The sequence below is a fragment of the Odocoileus virginianus genome, chromosome 6 (assembly GCF_023699985.2).
Source record: "Odocoileus virginianus isolate 20LAN1187 ecotype Illinois chromosome 6, Ovbor_1.2, whole genome shotgun sequence".
Classification (NCBI taxonomy): domain Eukaryota; kingdom Metazoa; phylum Chordata; class Mammalia; order Artiodactyla; family Cervidae; genus Odocoileus; species Odocoileus virginianus.
Genome location: NC_069679.1, coordinates 32,716,425 through 32,731,399, shown reverse-complemented (window position 1 = coordinate 32,731,399; position 14,975 = coordinate 32,716,425). Strand labels below are relative to the sequence as shown.

Genomic DNA, 14,975 nt, shown 5'->3' with positions numbered 1-14,975 from the left:
TAGAAAATTTTAAAATTATCTATAGCGACAAAGTATATCAGTGTTTATATATGGGAGGAACTTTGGGAGTGATGAATATGTTCATTACCTTGACTGTGGTGATGATGTTACAGTAAAGTATTTCTTGTTTTTGTCAGAAAATGAATTCAAAAATCTTTAAATTTAGTAAACATTGATTAGTAAAAAGAAGCACATCTAGATTTTTCCCCTCAAAAAAAGAACATTCTGGTTTTTCTTTTTCAGTAAGAATTTAAGTAGAAATTTAGGTGTGAAGTTTGCAGTTTTGCTAATATGTACTTTTTTTTTTTTAAACTTCAGGGTCTTGCCTATTTGCATACTAAAGGCAAAATGCATAGAGATATCAAAGTAAGTCTATTTAAACTTAATTTAAACTCAATATGTTTAAGACTCACAGGCACAGGGAACAGATTTGTGGTTTTCAAGGGAAAGGTGGATGGGGGGAGGAAGTACTGGAAGTTTGGGATTAGCAGGTATAAACTCTTATATATACAGTGGATAAACAATAGGTCCATACAGTACAGTGAATTCTTGATAAACCATAATGGAAAAGAATATTCCTTTAAAATGTCTGTATGTGTATTATTCAGTCACTTTGCTGTATGGCAGAGATTGGTACAACATTGTAAATCAACTACTTCAATAGAAAATAATAATAACTTTTAAATTGATAATTTTATTGAAAGGAATTTTATGATACTAATTTAATAGCATTTATATTTTTGCTTTAGGGTGCAAATATTTTATTGACGGATCATGGTGATGTAAAATTAGGTATGTTATTTCAAATTTCTAAAAATTATTTTCCAGAAAAATTTTAATAAAAATTTAAATGAGAATTAACATTGTATAAATTTAATATTCATATGTATTAAGAGCCACAATAATGTTCACCTTTATTTATTTATTTTTTTAATGTTCAACTTTTAACCCAGTAATTTTACTAATCCTGAGATTCAGTTTAAGGAAATTAATCCTAAAGATAAAAAATCGGTATTTGCTAAAGTTTTAATCATAACTACTTATAATAGGAACAAATGGAAACATAGGTCTAGCAGTAGAAAAACTGTTCAGCTGTGATAAATCAGCTTATGAAACATTATTCAGTCATTAAAATTAATAGTTAAAAAAAAAGAGTTAAATTGCCTAATGTGTTAAATGACAAAAATAAACTATATGAGTCTTTAGTTTTTTACAACCATATTTAACAACAATAAAAGAAGTTTATCTACAGATAAAGGGACTTTTAAAAATAGCACTGCAATACTAACCTAGTTGTGTTAGAGTAAAAGGAATCCAGGTGGATGGTTTTTTCCCAATTTAAGTTACTTGTAATGAAAAGTTTTTTAATAACTTTGTTCTTAATAAAGTGCCAGTAAGTTATTTTCTTATAATGATTATGTTTTGAACTAAATAGGAAGGGTTTAGGTATTCAATTTATATTTATATTCAATTTATATACATTTCTCTAAGTATTGCTATCTGAATTATTAATAATGATGTCTCTGAGGATGAAATTTAGAAATGGTGGTGGTTTTATTGAAAACTAAAATTTTCTGTTCTGTTTTTACCCCATCAGCTGACTTTGGTGTAGCTGCAAAAATAACAGCTACTATTGCAAAGAGAAAATCTTTTATTGGCACCCCTTATTGGTAAGATATTATTATGATTGAATTTTGTCCTTTTCATCTCTTTAAGATTAGTGAACAACATTGATGCTTAGTAATACAGTTTGTACTTGACTGAAGCCTGGAGACATTCAGGTTCCTTGACACTATCATAGATCTGATGGGTTACAGAACTTTGATACTCATTTTCCTTGTCCAGCTTTTCCTGTGTTAAAGTGCCAGTAATTCCTCCTGTCCCTGGGATACTGTGTTGGGAGGTCTCATAGGAGTGAAATTTTCAAAAGAAAATTGTGTTATAATCTCGTGTCATTTTATTACCTTTTCTTTTGATATTGCATCTGTTTTAATCTAGGATTTCATTTGCTTGTCATTAAAATTCATGCATCCTATCCTTAGTTTTTACCAGCCCTCCTGCTTCTACTACATCCTACCAATTACAGACAAAATAATCTTCTAAAACACTGCTTTCATTATATCCTTAAACACACTTAAGTTGAGAGACACTGTGTCATATAAAGTTTCTGTAACCTAAGTGCACATAAAAAGTGACTTCTACCTTGTGAATATTCAGTATAAATATAAATTAATTTAAAAATAATAAACACTCAAAAATCCTAAGTAATATCATCTATGCTTTATAACTTTAGATGCCATTTTCATATACCACTGAGTGGTGGCTCAGATGGTAAAGAATCTGCCTGCAATGCAGGAGACTGGGTTCAGTCCTTGGGTTGTGAAGATCCCCTGGAGGTGGTCATGGCAACCCACTCCAGTATTCTTGCCTGGAGAAACCCCGTGGACGGAGGAGCCCGGAGTGCTACTGTCCATGAGGTCACAAAGAGTTGTACACACAGTGATTAAGTATACACAGCAACTCCCAAACAGATAACTCCAGCTCAGCTACTCAGATGACCCTCAGTCCAGTGTATTTTCAACAGTTGTTTAGTAATAGCACTACTTCAGTATCCACAGATATTTTATTCTCAGTCTCTTCAGCCAGCCCCTTGATTCTATCCTCCCTGCCACTGCCTTTGAAAAGTCCTTTTTTTCCCCCTCGTATTTTTCAGATAGTCTCCTAATTCATCTGCCTGATTCTGGTTTCACCTCCTCTCACACCATCCTTCATGTTGCCATGAGTTTTATATCATAATTACATTTTCCATTTTCACATTAAAGTCTAATCTTTCTCGTATAATCAGTAGACCATTCATTTTCTAGCCTGTCTCTTTGAGGTTTATTTTCCAAATACTTTCTAGACCCTCTCAAACTGTGATGAATGACTTCTTTTTTTTTTCATATTTTGTCTACCACAGACTCTTTTACCAAATAAATTTAAAATAAATTGCTAAAAAAAATGACCATTTATCTGGATAAGAATACTTACTTTCAGTTTCTGTACTTGCCAGAGACTGATAGCAAACTGCCTATGACCCTGTGTCTACCATAGATCATACATTGAGCAGCACTGTCCTGTCACCTCTGTGTTCCATGTTGTCCTGTTTCCCTGCATTCGCACTTGTTTCCTCTGACTAAAATAGTCCAGGTTCCTCAAGCCCCCTCAACTCCCTGCTAATTTATTCTGTGAGTCTCACCTCCTTTGAGGAACTTTTCTCTGACCTTCACAGAGATTTAGGTGGTCTTTTTGTTTTCCCATGTTATAAAACAGGATTCACAAGATTTTGAGAACCAAAGTTTTAGAAGCGTGTGTGTGTGTGTATATGTGGTCTTTATTAAGTTTTTTCTGTTAATAATAAAGTTTCTTCTTTTCTAGTAAATGCCTCTCAGCCTCTTTCCCTCCAAGAAGTCTAGTGAATATAACAAAAGAACAAATTTCATATAATTTTTTAAAAACAAAAATGTTATATTCATTGATTCCTTCTAGGATGGCCCCGGAAGTTGCAGCAGTAGAAAAGAATGGTGGCTACAACCAACTCTGTGATATCTGGGCAGTAGGAATAACAGCAATTGAACTTGGAGAACTTCAACCACCCATGTTTGATCTTCATCCCATGAGGTGTTCTCAGTATTTACAATTACTCAGTTAGTAGTAAGGTCTTCAGGGAGAGTGAAGTACTGACAACTTGGCTATTCCAAGCTCATTTTAAAGTATATTGAAATAATTAAAGTATTCTGAGAGACTTAGGAATAATCTTGTCTAAAACCTGGTCTGTTGCTCTTTCTAACACAACATAGAATCTGTCTGAAACTTTTCCTTAAAACAAATTTCCTTTAATAAACATACTAGGGCTCTTTCCCATCTTGCAAGATGGCGGGTGAAAAGGCTGAGAAGCCAGATACTAAGGAGAAAAAACCTGAAGCCAAGAAGGCTGATACTGGCAACAAGGCTAAAAAGGTGAAAATGGTGAAGAAAGTTAAGAAGGAGAAGCCCCACTGCAGCCGAAACCCTGTCCTGGTCAGAGGAATTGGCAGATATTCCCGATCAGCCATATACTCCAGAAAGGCCTTGTACAAGAGAAAGTATTCAGCAGCTAAATTCAAGGTCGAAAAGAAAAAGAAGGTTCTGGTTCTTCCTACTGTCACTAAACCAGTTGGTGGTGACAAGAGTGGTGGTACCCGAGTGGTCAAACTTCGCCAAATGCCTAGGTATTACCCTACTGAAGATGTGCCTCGGAAACTGTTGAGTCACGGCAAGAAACTGTTCAGTAAGCACGTGAGGAAGCTTCGCACCAGCATCACTCCTGGGACCATTTTGATCATCCTCACGGGGTGCCACAGAGGCAAGAGGGTTGTTTTCCTGAAGCAGCTGGGCAGTGGCTTGCTACTTGTGACTGGGCCTCTATCCCGAGTCCTCTGCGTAGAACACACCAGAAATTTGTCATTGCCACCTCCGCCAAAATCAATATCAGTGGTGTGAAAATCCCGGAACATCTCACTGACACTTACTTCAGGAAGAAGAAGCTGTGTAAGCCGAGACAACAGGAGGGTGAGATCTTCAACACAGAGAGAGAGAAATAGGAAATCACAGAACAGCGCAAGGTTGATCAGAAAGCTGTGGACTCACAAATTCTGCGAAGAATCAAAGCTGTCCCTCAGCTCCAGGGCTACCTCCGCTCTGTGTTTGCTCTCACAAATGGAATTTACCCTCACAAAGTAGTATTCTGAACTTCTTGCAAAGAACCTAATTAAATAACTTGTCCATTTAAAAAAAATAAATAAACATACTCAGATATAGCAGTTATCATTTTAAAAGTTTTAAGTCTTTTTTATTCTTCCATTGATTAAAAACATTTCTTTTTTTTGTCCTAAGTAGAACTATAAACAAATGATAGAATGCAGATGAGTTTTTTATTTCTGTTCTCATTTGATTTTGTTTCTTTTTACTTTCTCTAGGAATGATGAAGAGGTAGATGCTTACTATAATCATTTATATTTTAGAGTATATTATCTTAGAAAAAATATTTGAGAGACTGTGAAGGGGTTTTTAATATTTTGAAGGAAAAGATAAATTGGGCCAAAATCTAAATTTTTAATGTAAATAGTATAAAGTTAAAAAGAAAAATTAGCAGAATAGGGGAAAGTATTCTCCCAACATATAATATTAATTATTGATATTTATTACATAGATAACTCATTCAAAGACTCTAAGAGCAAAAGATAAATTGTTTATGAGCAAGTATCAGATACTAAAGAAACATGGAAAACTAACCTCACAAGTACCTAAGAAATATGTTAGTTCAGGATGGGAACACATGTACACCCATGGCTGATTCATGTGAATGTATGGCAAAAACCACCACAATATTGTAAAGTAATTAGCCTCCAATTAAAAAAATTATAATAATAACAACACCAAAAAAAAGATATATAAGTTAAAAGATACCTGCTTTTAGCTGGAATGCTGACAAGTATAGACCTTTAGGAAAATAATTTGGATGTTATTTGTTATGAACAGTACAAATGTTGCATTGATTCTACACTTGTGAAAATTATACTTGGGAAATAATTCAGGGAAAGTCTAAGAATCTGCTTCAGGCTTGCAGGGGGAATATCTAAATGTGCAGTCATAAGGGCAGCTAATACCATATATGTAAACCAAAGCAGCATGGGAAATTGATTATCAGGGAAAAAAGCAGAACATAGTGTTACCTATTATAATAATTTAGTAATTGGTTACTATTAAGATAAAGACTGAAAAGAAGAGCAGAAAATTTTAAATAATGTCTTAGGGTGAGAGGAATATAGACTTTTTTCTTTTCAATTTTCTTTTATATATGAATCATTTAATTTTTAGAAAGAAAAGATCTTTGGTATTTAATAAAAAAGACTAAGGAGTTTGCTAGAAAACATTGGAGTTTTGTAGGAAATATTGAAATAAAACTTCCTTTTAAAATCCTTCATTCTTCTACCCCCATAGTCCATTAAAAAGATTGGTCAAAGATTAATTTGTGGAGAAGGAAAGTCCTCTTGCAGGTTGATTTCTGTTTCATTCAAAAGGGGAAACAGACAAAGAAGTGGATGTAATTTGCCTATTCACCCAAAATAATTGTAGAGGCTGAACATACAACCTAATGTTAGAGTAGTATATCATCTCTGTGTGTTAACACAATGATACACAATTATATAGATTTATGCTTAAGATATAATACTAGTTATATATGTAAGAGTATGGTAGTAAAAACCTTCTCAAATGTTTAGTTGCTTTGCCTTGTAAATAAGAGCTTGTTGGAAATTTAAATATATTCTCTAGAGCCAGGAGAAATTTTCCATAAGGTATCCAAAATATAAAACATTAATTTCCATATTCTATATCAGTTATCTTGAGTACCTACATATGTAATAATCTTGAGTAAATTGATTGCAGACTTGATTCTGATTATTGTATGTAATAATAAAAGTGTTTTTTATTGCTCTTTAACTGAAATTTTTATTCCAGGGCCCTCTTCTTAATGTCAAAAAGTAATTTTCAGCCTCCAAAACTAAAGGACAAAACAAAATGGTGAGTTATAGTTATATAGATTTATAGAAGTTTATGGCTGAAAGAGACAGAGGTTTAATTCCCTTATTTTAAAGTTGGTAAAGCTGAAGCTCAGAGCATTAAACTGTTTCCCTAAAGGTACACATCTAATTTACTTGCAGAGCTATGGCAAGGATCTAAGTTTATTTCCTGGTCAGTATTTTATTATAATGTACTGCTTTGGCAGCTTGAATAGGAGATGTAGTGAGGAGATGATTTAAAATGAATACATTAAGATTTTAGAGACTGATTTTGCCTGTATTCCTTTACTTCCACTAATGACATGTTGACTTTCATGAGAAGTAATAGGACACAGTTTCCTAGATGTAGTGACACTTGAAATCAATCACCATTGGCTTTTCTCTAGCTATTTTCCCTTATATTCAAACGATTATTACTCATTTGCATCCTGATGTTTTCTCATACAAAGTAAAACAGTTTGCCTATTCTTATAGTCCATAAGGATGTCTTCAATTAGATGATAAAAATTGAAAATTATTTTTCTGGTAATGTCTTCCCATACATTTAATAAGAGAAACTTATTGTACAAATAAAAGTTTCCAAATTCTTAGATTTAGTGATTCTTCATCTATTACACATGGATCTCTTGGGAAATCTTGGGAGATATATGAGCCCCTGGAATTCTTTACGTGTATTCATTTTTTTCTGGAGAGACAATGCATATGTTATTTCAGATTCTAAAAAGCCTGTCCCCAAAACAAGTTCTAAACTACTTTTTTAATGTTTCATTGGCCTGCCTGTGCATAGTATTATTTAGGAGCCAGGCTATTCTGGGGCTAGTACCAGGAATGAAAAGCAAATCCCATTGTAGAAGTTAAGGAGTTTATATCCTACTGCTAGCTGTATTCCTTTGTGTTGACACTGTGTTTTTTTTTTTTTCTCTTGTTCCTTGTAAGCCTAAGTTCCTAAGCAACTGGAATTGGAGGACTTTATGGCAGGAATGACTGAATATTCATTCAAGGATGAATGACTATTAGCTAAAATAGCTACATTCATAGTGAGATTCCAGAACAGTTATTACCATTGAAGTACCTTTGCCAGTCTCAAGTACTCTCACTCCATGATATGAGGACTGCAAGCTATCAATGTAATGTAATGATTTGATTTCTCTAAAGAGAACTGCTTTGTCATTACTGTCATTGCTAATGACTAAGCTTTTTCTTTTTGGTTCTTGCCCAGTCTTTCCTCCTGTGGAATCTTGGCAATGGCACAATACCTCTCTTTGTCATTAATTCATAATCAAAATGCAGTTCCTTTAATTAAGTAATTTTTTATTAATTCATATTTTGTCCATGCCACACAACTTTCAGGATCTTAGTTCCCCCACCTGAGACCAAACCAAGGCCCATGGCAGTGAAAGTGCCAAGTCCTAGTCATTGTAGTATATTGGCAGGGAATTCCCAGATTGCTATATATCTTCTTCTTTTCCCCATTTCATCAATACAGGTGGCAGGAAAACTCTTGGTTACTAAGATCACTCCCTCTTCTTTTCCGTTGTTCCTAAGAACTTCAGTGACTTTTTAAAGATATAAACAGTCTGTTTAATTACCCACCCTACCTTGACGCCACCCAACAATTTGGGTGTAGCAAAACATTTATATATCATATAAATTAAGCAGTGAGAAAAGGTCATTTTGACTCCTAAGTGGTTATAACACAAGGTTATTAACCTTATAGATGACACCCCTACTCATTTCTAGTTTTTAGTGTACATTTTAGAGGTTATATATATTAGTATTTTGTTCACTAATTGTATTTTACTTAACAGATGAACCTGGTATATTCTCCAAGGAAATACTCTGTTTCGGGTTTCGTTTTTTGGTTTATGTACATAGAGCTAAGAAGCCTAAGAAAAAAATCATATGTTTCAGTCTTTCTAACTGCTTGTAAGTTAATTTTATTTAGTAACAAAAAAGGACTAATATTGATGAAATATATTTGTACATGTCTGTTTTTATTTGAAGGTCATCAACATTCCATAATTTTGTCAAAATAGCACTAACCAAAAACCCCAAAAAAAGACCAACCGCTGAAAGACTTCTGACTGTAAGTCATTGAATTTATAGCAGTATTTTCTATAGTCATGCAATAGTTAGGCATATCACTAGAACAACAGCATTCAGGTTTTTAATATAAAAGTCTTAGTGATCTGTTACAGCAAATATTATGTAAGAGCCAAATGGTGTGTATTATAGGCTTTGTGAGACATACAGTCTGTTGCGTCTTCTCAGTTTTGCCACGGTAGCACAAAAGCAGCCATAGCCAATACATGAAGAATGTGGCTTTAATACCCAATAAAACTTCATTCACAGAAGGAGGCAGTGCACCAGATTTTGCCAATGGTCTGTAGTTTGCTCACCCCTGCCTTGGAGAAAACTCTTTAAAATGTTGCTTTCATCTAAAATTAATTGCTTTTCTCTGTTTTGGTTTCTTATGTAAATTTATAGAATGCTTCTGTATATGTGTTTATAAAATACTTTTATATTAGAAAAAGTTGATTGTAACAGTCTAAGAAAACTTTGTTTAAATGTTATAAAATTTAATTATGTCTTTCTATACTAACATAATTTTATTGAATTAAATATATGTAAGCACAGAATATACATGTTTTTTTCTTACTGTGATATGGACTGTACCACAGTATTTATTTGCATGTGCATAATGACATGTGTAATAAATGTCATTGTTATAGCCAAGGTTGTAATTTGACAGCCTAATATAGATTAGTTAACTTTACATAGAGAAATTATTCATATTATAAACTTACCTCACAATGGTTCTTTAGCTTTATAATATTTAATTATGGATTTTCTCATTAATATTTTTATTAATACATTCTTTATTAGCACTGATAGGCTCCCATATGCTTATCTCTGATACTTACTAAATGGAAAAGAACAAATAACAGTCTCTATAAGCCATAGATATAAATGCATACTCATGAAGTTTTGTTTTGTTTTTATTTAGCATACATTTGTAGGGCAGCCAGGTCTCTCTAGGGCCCTGGCAGTTGAACTGTTGGACAAAGTGAATAATCCAGACAACCATGCTCATTACACTGAAGGAGACGATGATGACTTTGAGGTAAAGAATGTTTGCAATCTAATAACTGAAAATAAATGTTTAATGTGGCCTTAGAGTTTGTTTTTTAATTCACTCTTTTAAGTTAGTTAAAATAGATTTAGTGACAGAGATTAATTAGCAATGAAGACTATACTTGTCCTGCATATAATTACCAATTGATAACTTTTCTTAATCCTACTTCTGGGAAGGAACTAAGATTATGATTCTTCCTTGCACCATATCATTTTATTTACTTAGTTAGTTTGCTTAAAGTTATTAAGCAGTAACCACAATTAGAATCAGATCTGTGCCTTTTTCTTCCCAGAAATGCACGAGTGTTTTCTCTTCTCTTTAGACCTCAGCTTCTGTAGTGAGAGTTTGATCTTCTCTAAAGAAAAAGGACATCTATTTCCATGGAAATACAGGTTTTAGGAGTATTGCTTTGGACTAAGAGAATGAAAATTTAGCCAGAACACTTGTACCATATTATTTTTCATCAGAGAGTCTCCTTAGAAATCCATGTGGTCATTTTTTTAGTTTCTCTGTTTACAGATGATTGGTGGTAGTTTAGTCACTCAGTCATTTCTGACTCTTGCAACCCCATGGACTGTAGCCCACCAGGTTTCTCTATCCATGGGATTTTTTAGGCAAGAATACTGGAGTGGGTTGCCATTTCCTTCTCCAGTACAGATCATTCAGTTCAGTTCAGTTCAGTTCAGTCGCTCAGTCGTGTCCGACTCTTTGCAGCCCCGTAAACCGCAGCACGCCAAGCCTCCCTGCCCATCACCAACTCCCAGAGTTTACTCAAACTCATGTCCATCGAGTCGTTGATGCCATCCAGCCATCTCATCCTCTTTTGTCCCCTTCTCCTCCTGCCCCCAATCCCTTCCAGCATCAGGGTCTTTTCCAATGAGTCAACTCTTCGCATGAGGTGACCAAAGTACTGGAGTTTCAGCTTCAACATCAGCCCTTACAATGAACATCCAGGACTGATCTCCTTTAGGATGGACTGGTTGGATCTCCTTGCAGTCCAAGGGACTCCCAAGAGTCTTCTCCAACCCCACAGTTCAAAAGCGTCAATTCTTCGGTGCTCAGCTTTCTTCACAGTCCAACTGTCACATCCATACATGACCACTGGAAAAACCATAGCTTTGACTAGATGGACCTTTGTTGGCAACGTAATTAACAGGATACAAATAATTTTTTTCAATTAAGCTGAAGTTCCCATAGAAGATGTTTTCCAATAAGTATTCAAAACTATTATTTCTTATATAATTACATATAGAGCTAGCCATAACTATGCTTTCTTCTATGAAAATATTGTAGAAGTATTTGAATATATTATATTTAACAACACAACTTCTAAATCAGGAATGAGGGACTTCCTGCCCATTGTCAGGTTTATGCCTCTCTATACATAATATAAATATATTTATTTACCAGTATCTTTTTCTCCTTTTATATTCTATTTTATTTCTGTCTCTTCATTCTTTCTTATGTCTTTATTTCCCTTTATACCTCTATCTCAATTCTGGTAAGACTATAGAACTAAACTTTGTGTTGTTACTTACTGAAGGAAATTTTCTACTTCATGAACTTAAGTTTTAAATTATTAAGTATCATGATAACTACTAACAGTCATTGAGTAGTCTTTGTGTACCAAGTATTAGGCTGAATAATTTCCATGTTAACTCATCTAATACTCAGGACAGTCCTTTGCAGTAGGTACTATTACTATCCCCATTTTACAAATAAGAAAAGAAGAAAGAATACAAGTAATTTCATTTCCCCAAGATCATATGCCTAGCAAGTAGTGGAACCAGGATTTGGATTCAGGCAAACCAACTTTAGAACCTACTCTTAGTTAATATACCATCACTTTTATATATGAAAAAAATATATATATATACTATCACTTTTATATATGTACTTAATAGAAATAGTCATTAAACAGTCTTTGCCAACTAGTCATTTTCTAGTATATAACATAATCTTGTCATGTAGTAAGGTACCTTGTAAATATTTTATTGAATGTTAAATGAACTTTAATTGAAAATATTACATAACCCAGTCATAAAGATATATTTAAATTTAAACCATCATTCGCAGACTTGTAATAGTTAATGAATTTAATCTCTTAAAAATCAAAATTGTTAAAATTGTTTTTGCTTAAATATAGCATGTTACTTGATTCCCCAATTAATGTTTTACTGGTTATGAAAATAACCAAACTCCACTTTCATTCCCTATAATATTTCGCCAAGTTTCCTAAATCTACTCTTACTTTGGAATTGTATATTTCTGTTTAATGATATTACCATGCTTTTTAGTCCTTAAAATGCAAAACCTTGTTCTGGGCAATTGAAGAGACAGCAGTGAATGACATTGACATAATCCCTGTCTTCAAAGAGCTTACAGAATGGTCTCCATGGAAATTTAGAAATTACCAGCAAACAGTTTACAAGTGTAATAGCTCTTATGGAATGGGAAATACAGGGTGCTATGCAGGCATATTTTTGAGACAGGAAAGGACTCACTGTGGAAGCAGTATGTAAGCTGAAAACCTGAAGGATTAAATACAGAGATAGTAATTAAGAGACTGGTCAGAAGTATTCTGAGCAGAAGGAATAATAGCATGTTTGAAAGCCCAGTGATAAGAGAACATGGTATGCTTTAGGAACTAAAGAAAAGTTAATCTGTTAGAGCAGAAAAAAAGGAAGGAATTTGGTGGGAGATGAGATTATAAACTAGATATTTCAAGTAAAAAAAAATGAGAGCTTTAATCTAAGAGCAGTGGAAGCCTTTAAAGGATAAGGAAGTGATATAATCAGATATGTGTGTGTGTGTTTTTTTAAGATCTCTGACTTTAGAGTGATGATTTCATTCCTCACGTCCTCTTAAGATACTTTTGAAGTTATCCAGGATAGAGATACTGATGTTTTATAGTAGGATGGTAGGGCGAGGATGGAAAAAAGTGAAGTAATTCAAGAATTATGTGAGAGAGTGGTGACCACATGTAGACTTGAGGGTGGAGCCTGATAAAAGGATTACTCCCAGATTTTTACTTGAACAGCTGAATAGATATAAAAGTGCCACTTGTTGAGATTGAAATACTAGAGTAAGATCAAATTTGGGAAGAAAGGTGAGTTCAGTTTTATATATGGTAATTTTTATATTGCATCAGATTTCCAAGTGGGAAGAAGGCCTAAGACAACTTCTTGAGATTTCTCCCTTAAATTAAAAAAATCTAGTATCCTAAGAGAAATGGCAAAGGAATAATAAAGAAGATTAAGAGATAGAAGGAAAGTTTCAGAAAGAATACCACCTAGAAGTTACATTAAAGAAACCTTTGGATTTAGGTGTGTTTGACTACTTTAAAAAGATAATTTAAAAATACTAGAGGTGAAGCCAGATTGGAGTGGTTTGAAAGATAAATTTATTTATGAAATTTAGTTGTAAAAGAGGGGAGTAAGGTAGAGCAGCAGATGAAGGAAAATGAGTTGATGGTGGATTTGTCTGTCTTCTCACTTCAGTTCAGTCGCTCAGTCATGTCAGACTCTTTGCAACCCCATGGACTACAGCACGCCAGGCCTCCCTGTCCATCACCAGCTCCCAGAGTTTACTCAAACTTATGTCCATTGAATCGGTGATGCCATCCAACCATCTCATCCTCTATTGTCTCCTTCTCCTGCCCTCAATCTTTCCCAGCATCAGGGTCTTTTCAAATGAGTCAGGTCTTCGCATCAGGTGGCCAAAGTATTGGAGTTTCAGCTTCAACCTCAGTCCTTCCAGTGAATATTCAGGGCTGATTTCCTTTAGGATGGGCTGGTTGGATCTCCTTGCAGTCCAAGGGACTCTTCTCCAATACCAGGTATTGGAGGCAGGTATTCTTCTCCAATGCCACAGTTCAAAAGCATCAATTCTTCAGTGCTCATATCTCTTTATAGTCCAACTCTCACATCCATACATGACTACTGGAAAAACCATAGCCTTGACTTGATGGATCTTTGTTGGCCAAGTAATGTCTCTGCTTTTTAATATGCTGTCTAGGTTGGTCATAACTTTCCTTCCAAGGAGTGAGCGTCTTTTAATTTCATGGCTACAGTCACCATCTGCAGTGATTTTGGAGCCCCCAAAAATAAAGTCTGTCACTGTTTCCACTGTTTCCCCATCTATCTGCCATGAAGTGATGGGACTGGATGCCAAGACCTTAGTTTTCTGAATGTTGAGCTTTAAGCCAACTTTTTCACTCTCCTCTTTCATTTTCAAGAGTCTCTTTAGTTCTTCCTTACTTTCTGCCATAAGGGTGGTGTCATCTGCATATCTGAGGTTATTGATATTTCTCCTACCTGTCTTTTATCTCTCTGTTTTTTGGCTATTGATTGATTGTTTTTTGTGGGGGGCAAAAAAAGTTTAAACAGGATGTTTATGAAAAGGATCCCATGGTTAGAGATAGAAGAATCTAGAGAAGGAAGATGAATAGGCAAAGTCACTGAAAAGGAAAGAGAAAGTGAGATCTAGATTATACAGAAGGACTTAATCTTGAAAAAGCACTTCTTGAAAGGCTTCCTTGGAAAGTGTTGTCTAGAGAGTAGAGTAGGAAGACGTTGAGCTCCCCTCCTCCCATCCTTGAGCTCCCATCCTCCTTGGGCACACCAAATTGCAAGTATCTATGAGGATGACCTGAAAACTAGCATAAAAGATTTTCTACAACTGAAGATACGAAAAACGAACCACAGTGAGATGGGTAGGAGAGGCAGAGACATAGTCAAGACCCACCTCCCTGGATAGGCAGCCCACAAACAGGAGGATAATTATACTTACAGAATTCTCCCCAAGGAGTGAAGCATCCAAAACCTATATTGGGCTCCCCAGCTGGGGTGTCCTTCACAGGGGAGATGGCCCCCCAAAAACTCTGGCTTTGAAGGTCATCCTTCAAAGGACTTGTGTACAGGAAACAGAGTCTGCTCTTACAGGGCCTGTGTGAAATCTCATATGCGCAGAGTCAGTAATTTGAAAGGAAACCACCTGCAGATCTTGGAGAACCTCTTGGAGAGGCAGGAGACACCTAGTAGTCCCCCTGAAGATATCGATGCTGGCGACAGCTGAATGTAGGAGTTTTCCTGCCACTAGGACTCTGATGCTAACAGGCATCATTGCGGAGTCCTCCCTCTACTCTACTATGCTGGAGGCTTACCCACCCACTGGCAGACTGCTGCCAACCCCCAGCTTCCCTGGCTCCATAGCTGGCCACCCTTGAACCTGGCCCT

General features: G+C 35.0%; 1 protein-coding gene and 1 pseudogene across 1 annotated transcript in view; both read left to right on the top strand.

Annotated features, from left to right (window-relative positions):
- The window catches only part of MAP4K5 (mitogen-activated protein kinase kinase kinase kinase 5), a 114,784-nt gene that overhangs the window by 53,032 nt on the left and 46,777 nt on the right, over window positions 1-14,975 (top strand). The window contains exons 7-13 of the mRNA XM_070469107.1: window positions 319-366; window positions 750-792; window positions 1,598-1,670; window positions 3,529-3,660; window positions 6,541-6,603; window positions 8,607-8,688; window positions 9,610-9,726. Coding sequence (XP_070325208.1) covers window positions 319-366; window positions 750-792; window positions 1,598-1,670; window positions 3,529-3,660; window positions 6,541-6,603; window positions 8,607-8,688; window positions 9,610-9,726 — 558 coding nt within the window. The remainder of the gene's footprint in view (window positions 1-318; window positions 367-749; window positions 793-1,597; window positions 1,671-3,528; window positions 3,661-6,540; window positions 6,604-8,606; window positions 8,689-9,609; window positions 9,727-14,975) is intronic.
- LOC110143559 (large ribosomal subunit protein eL6 pseudogene) lies at window positions 3,898-4,797 on the top strand (annotated as a pseudogene).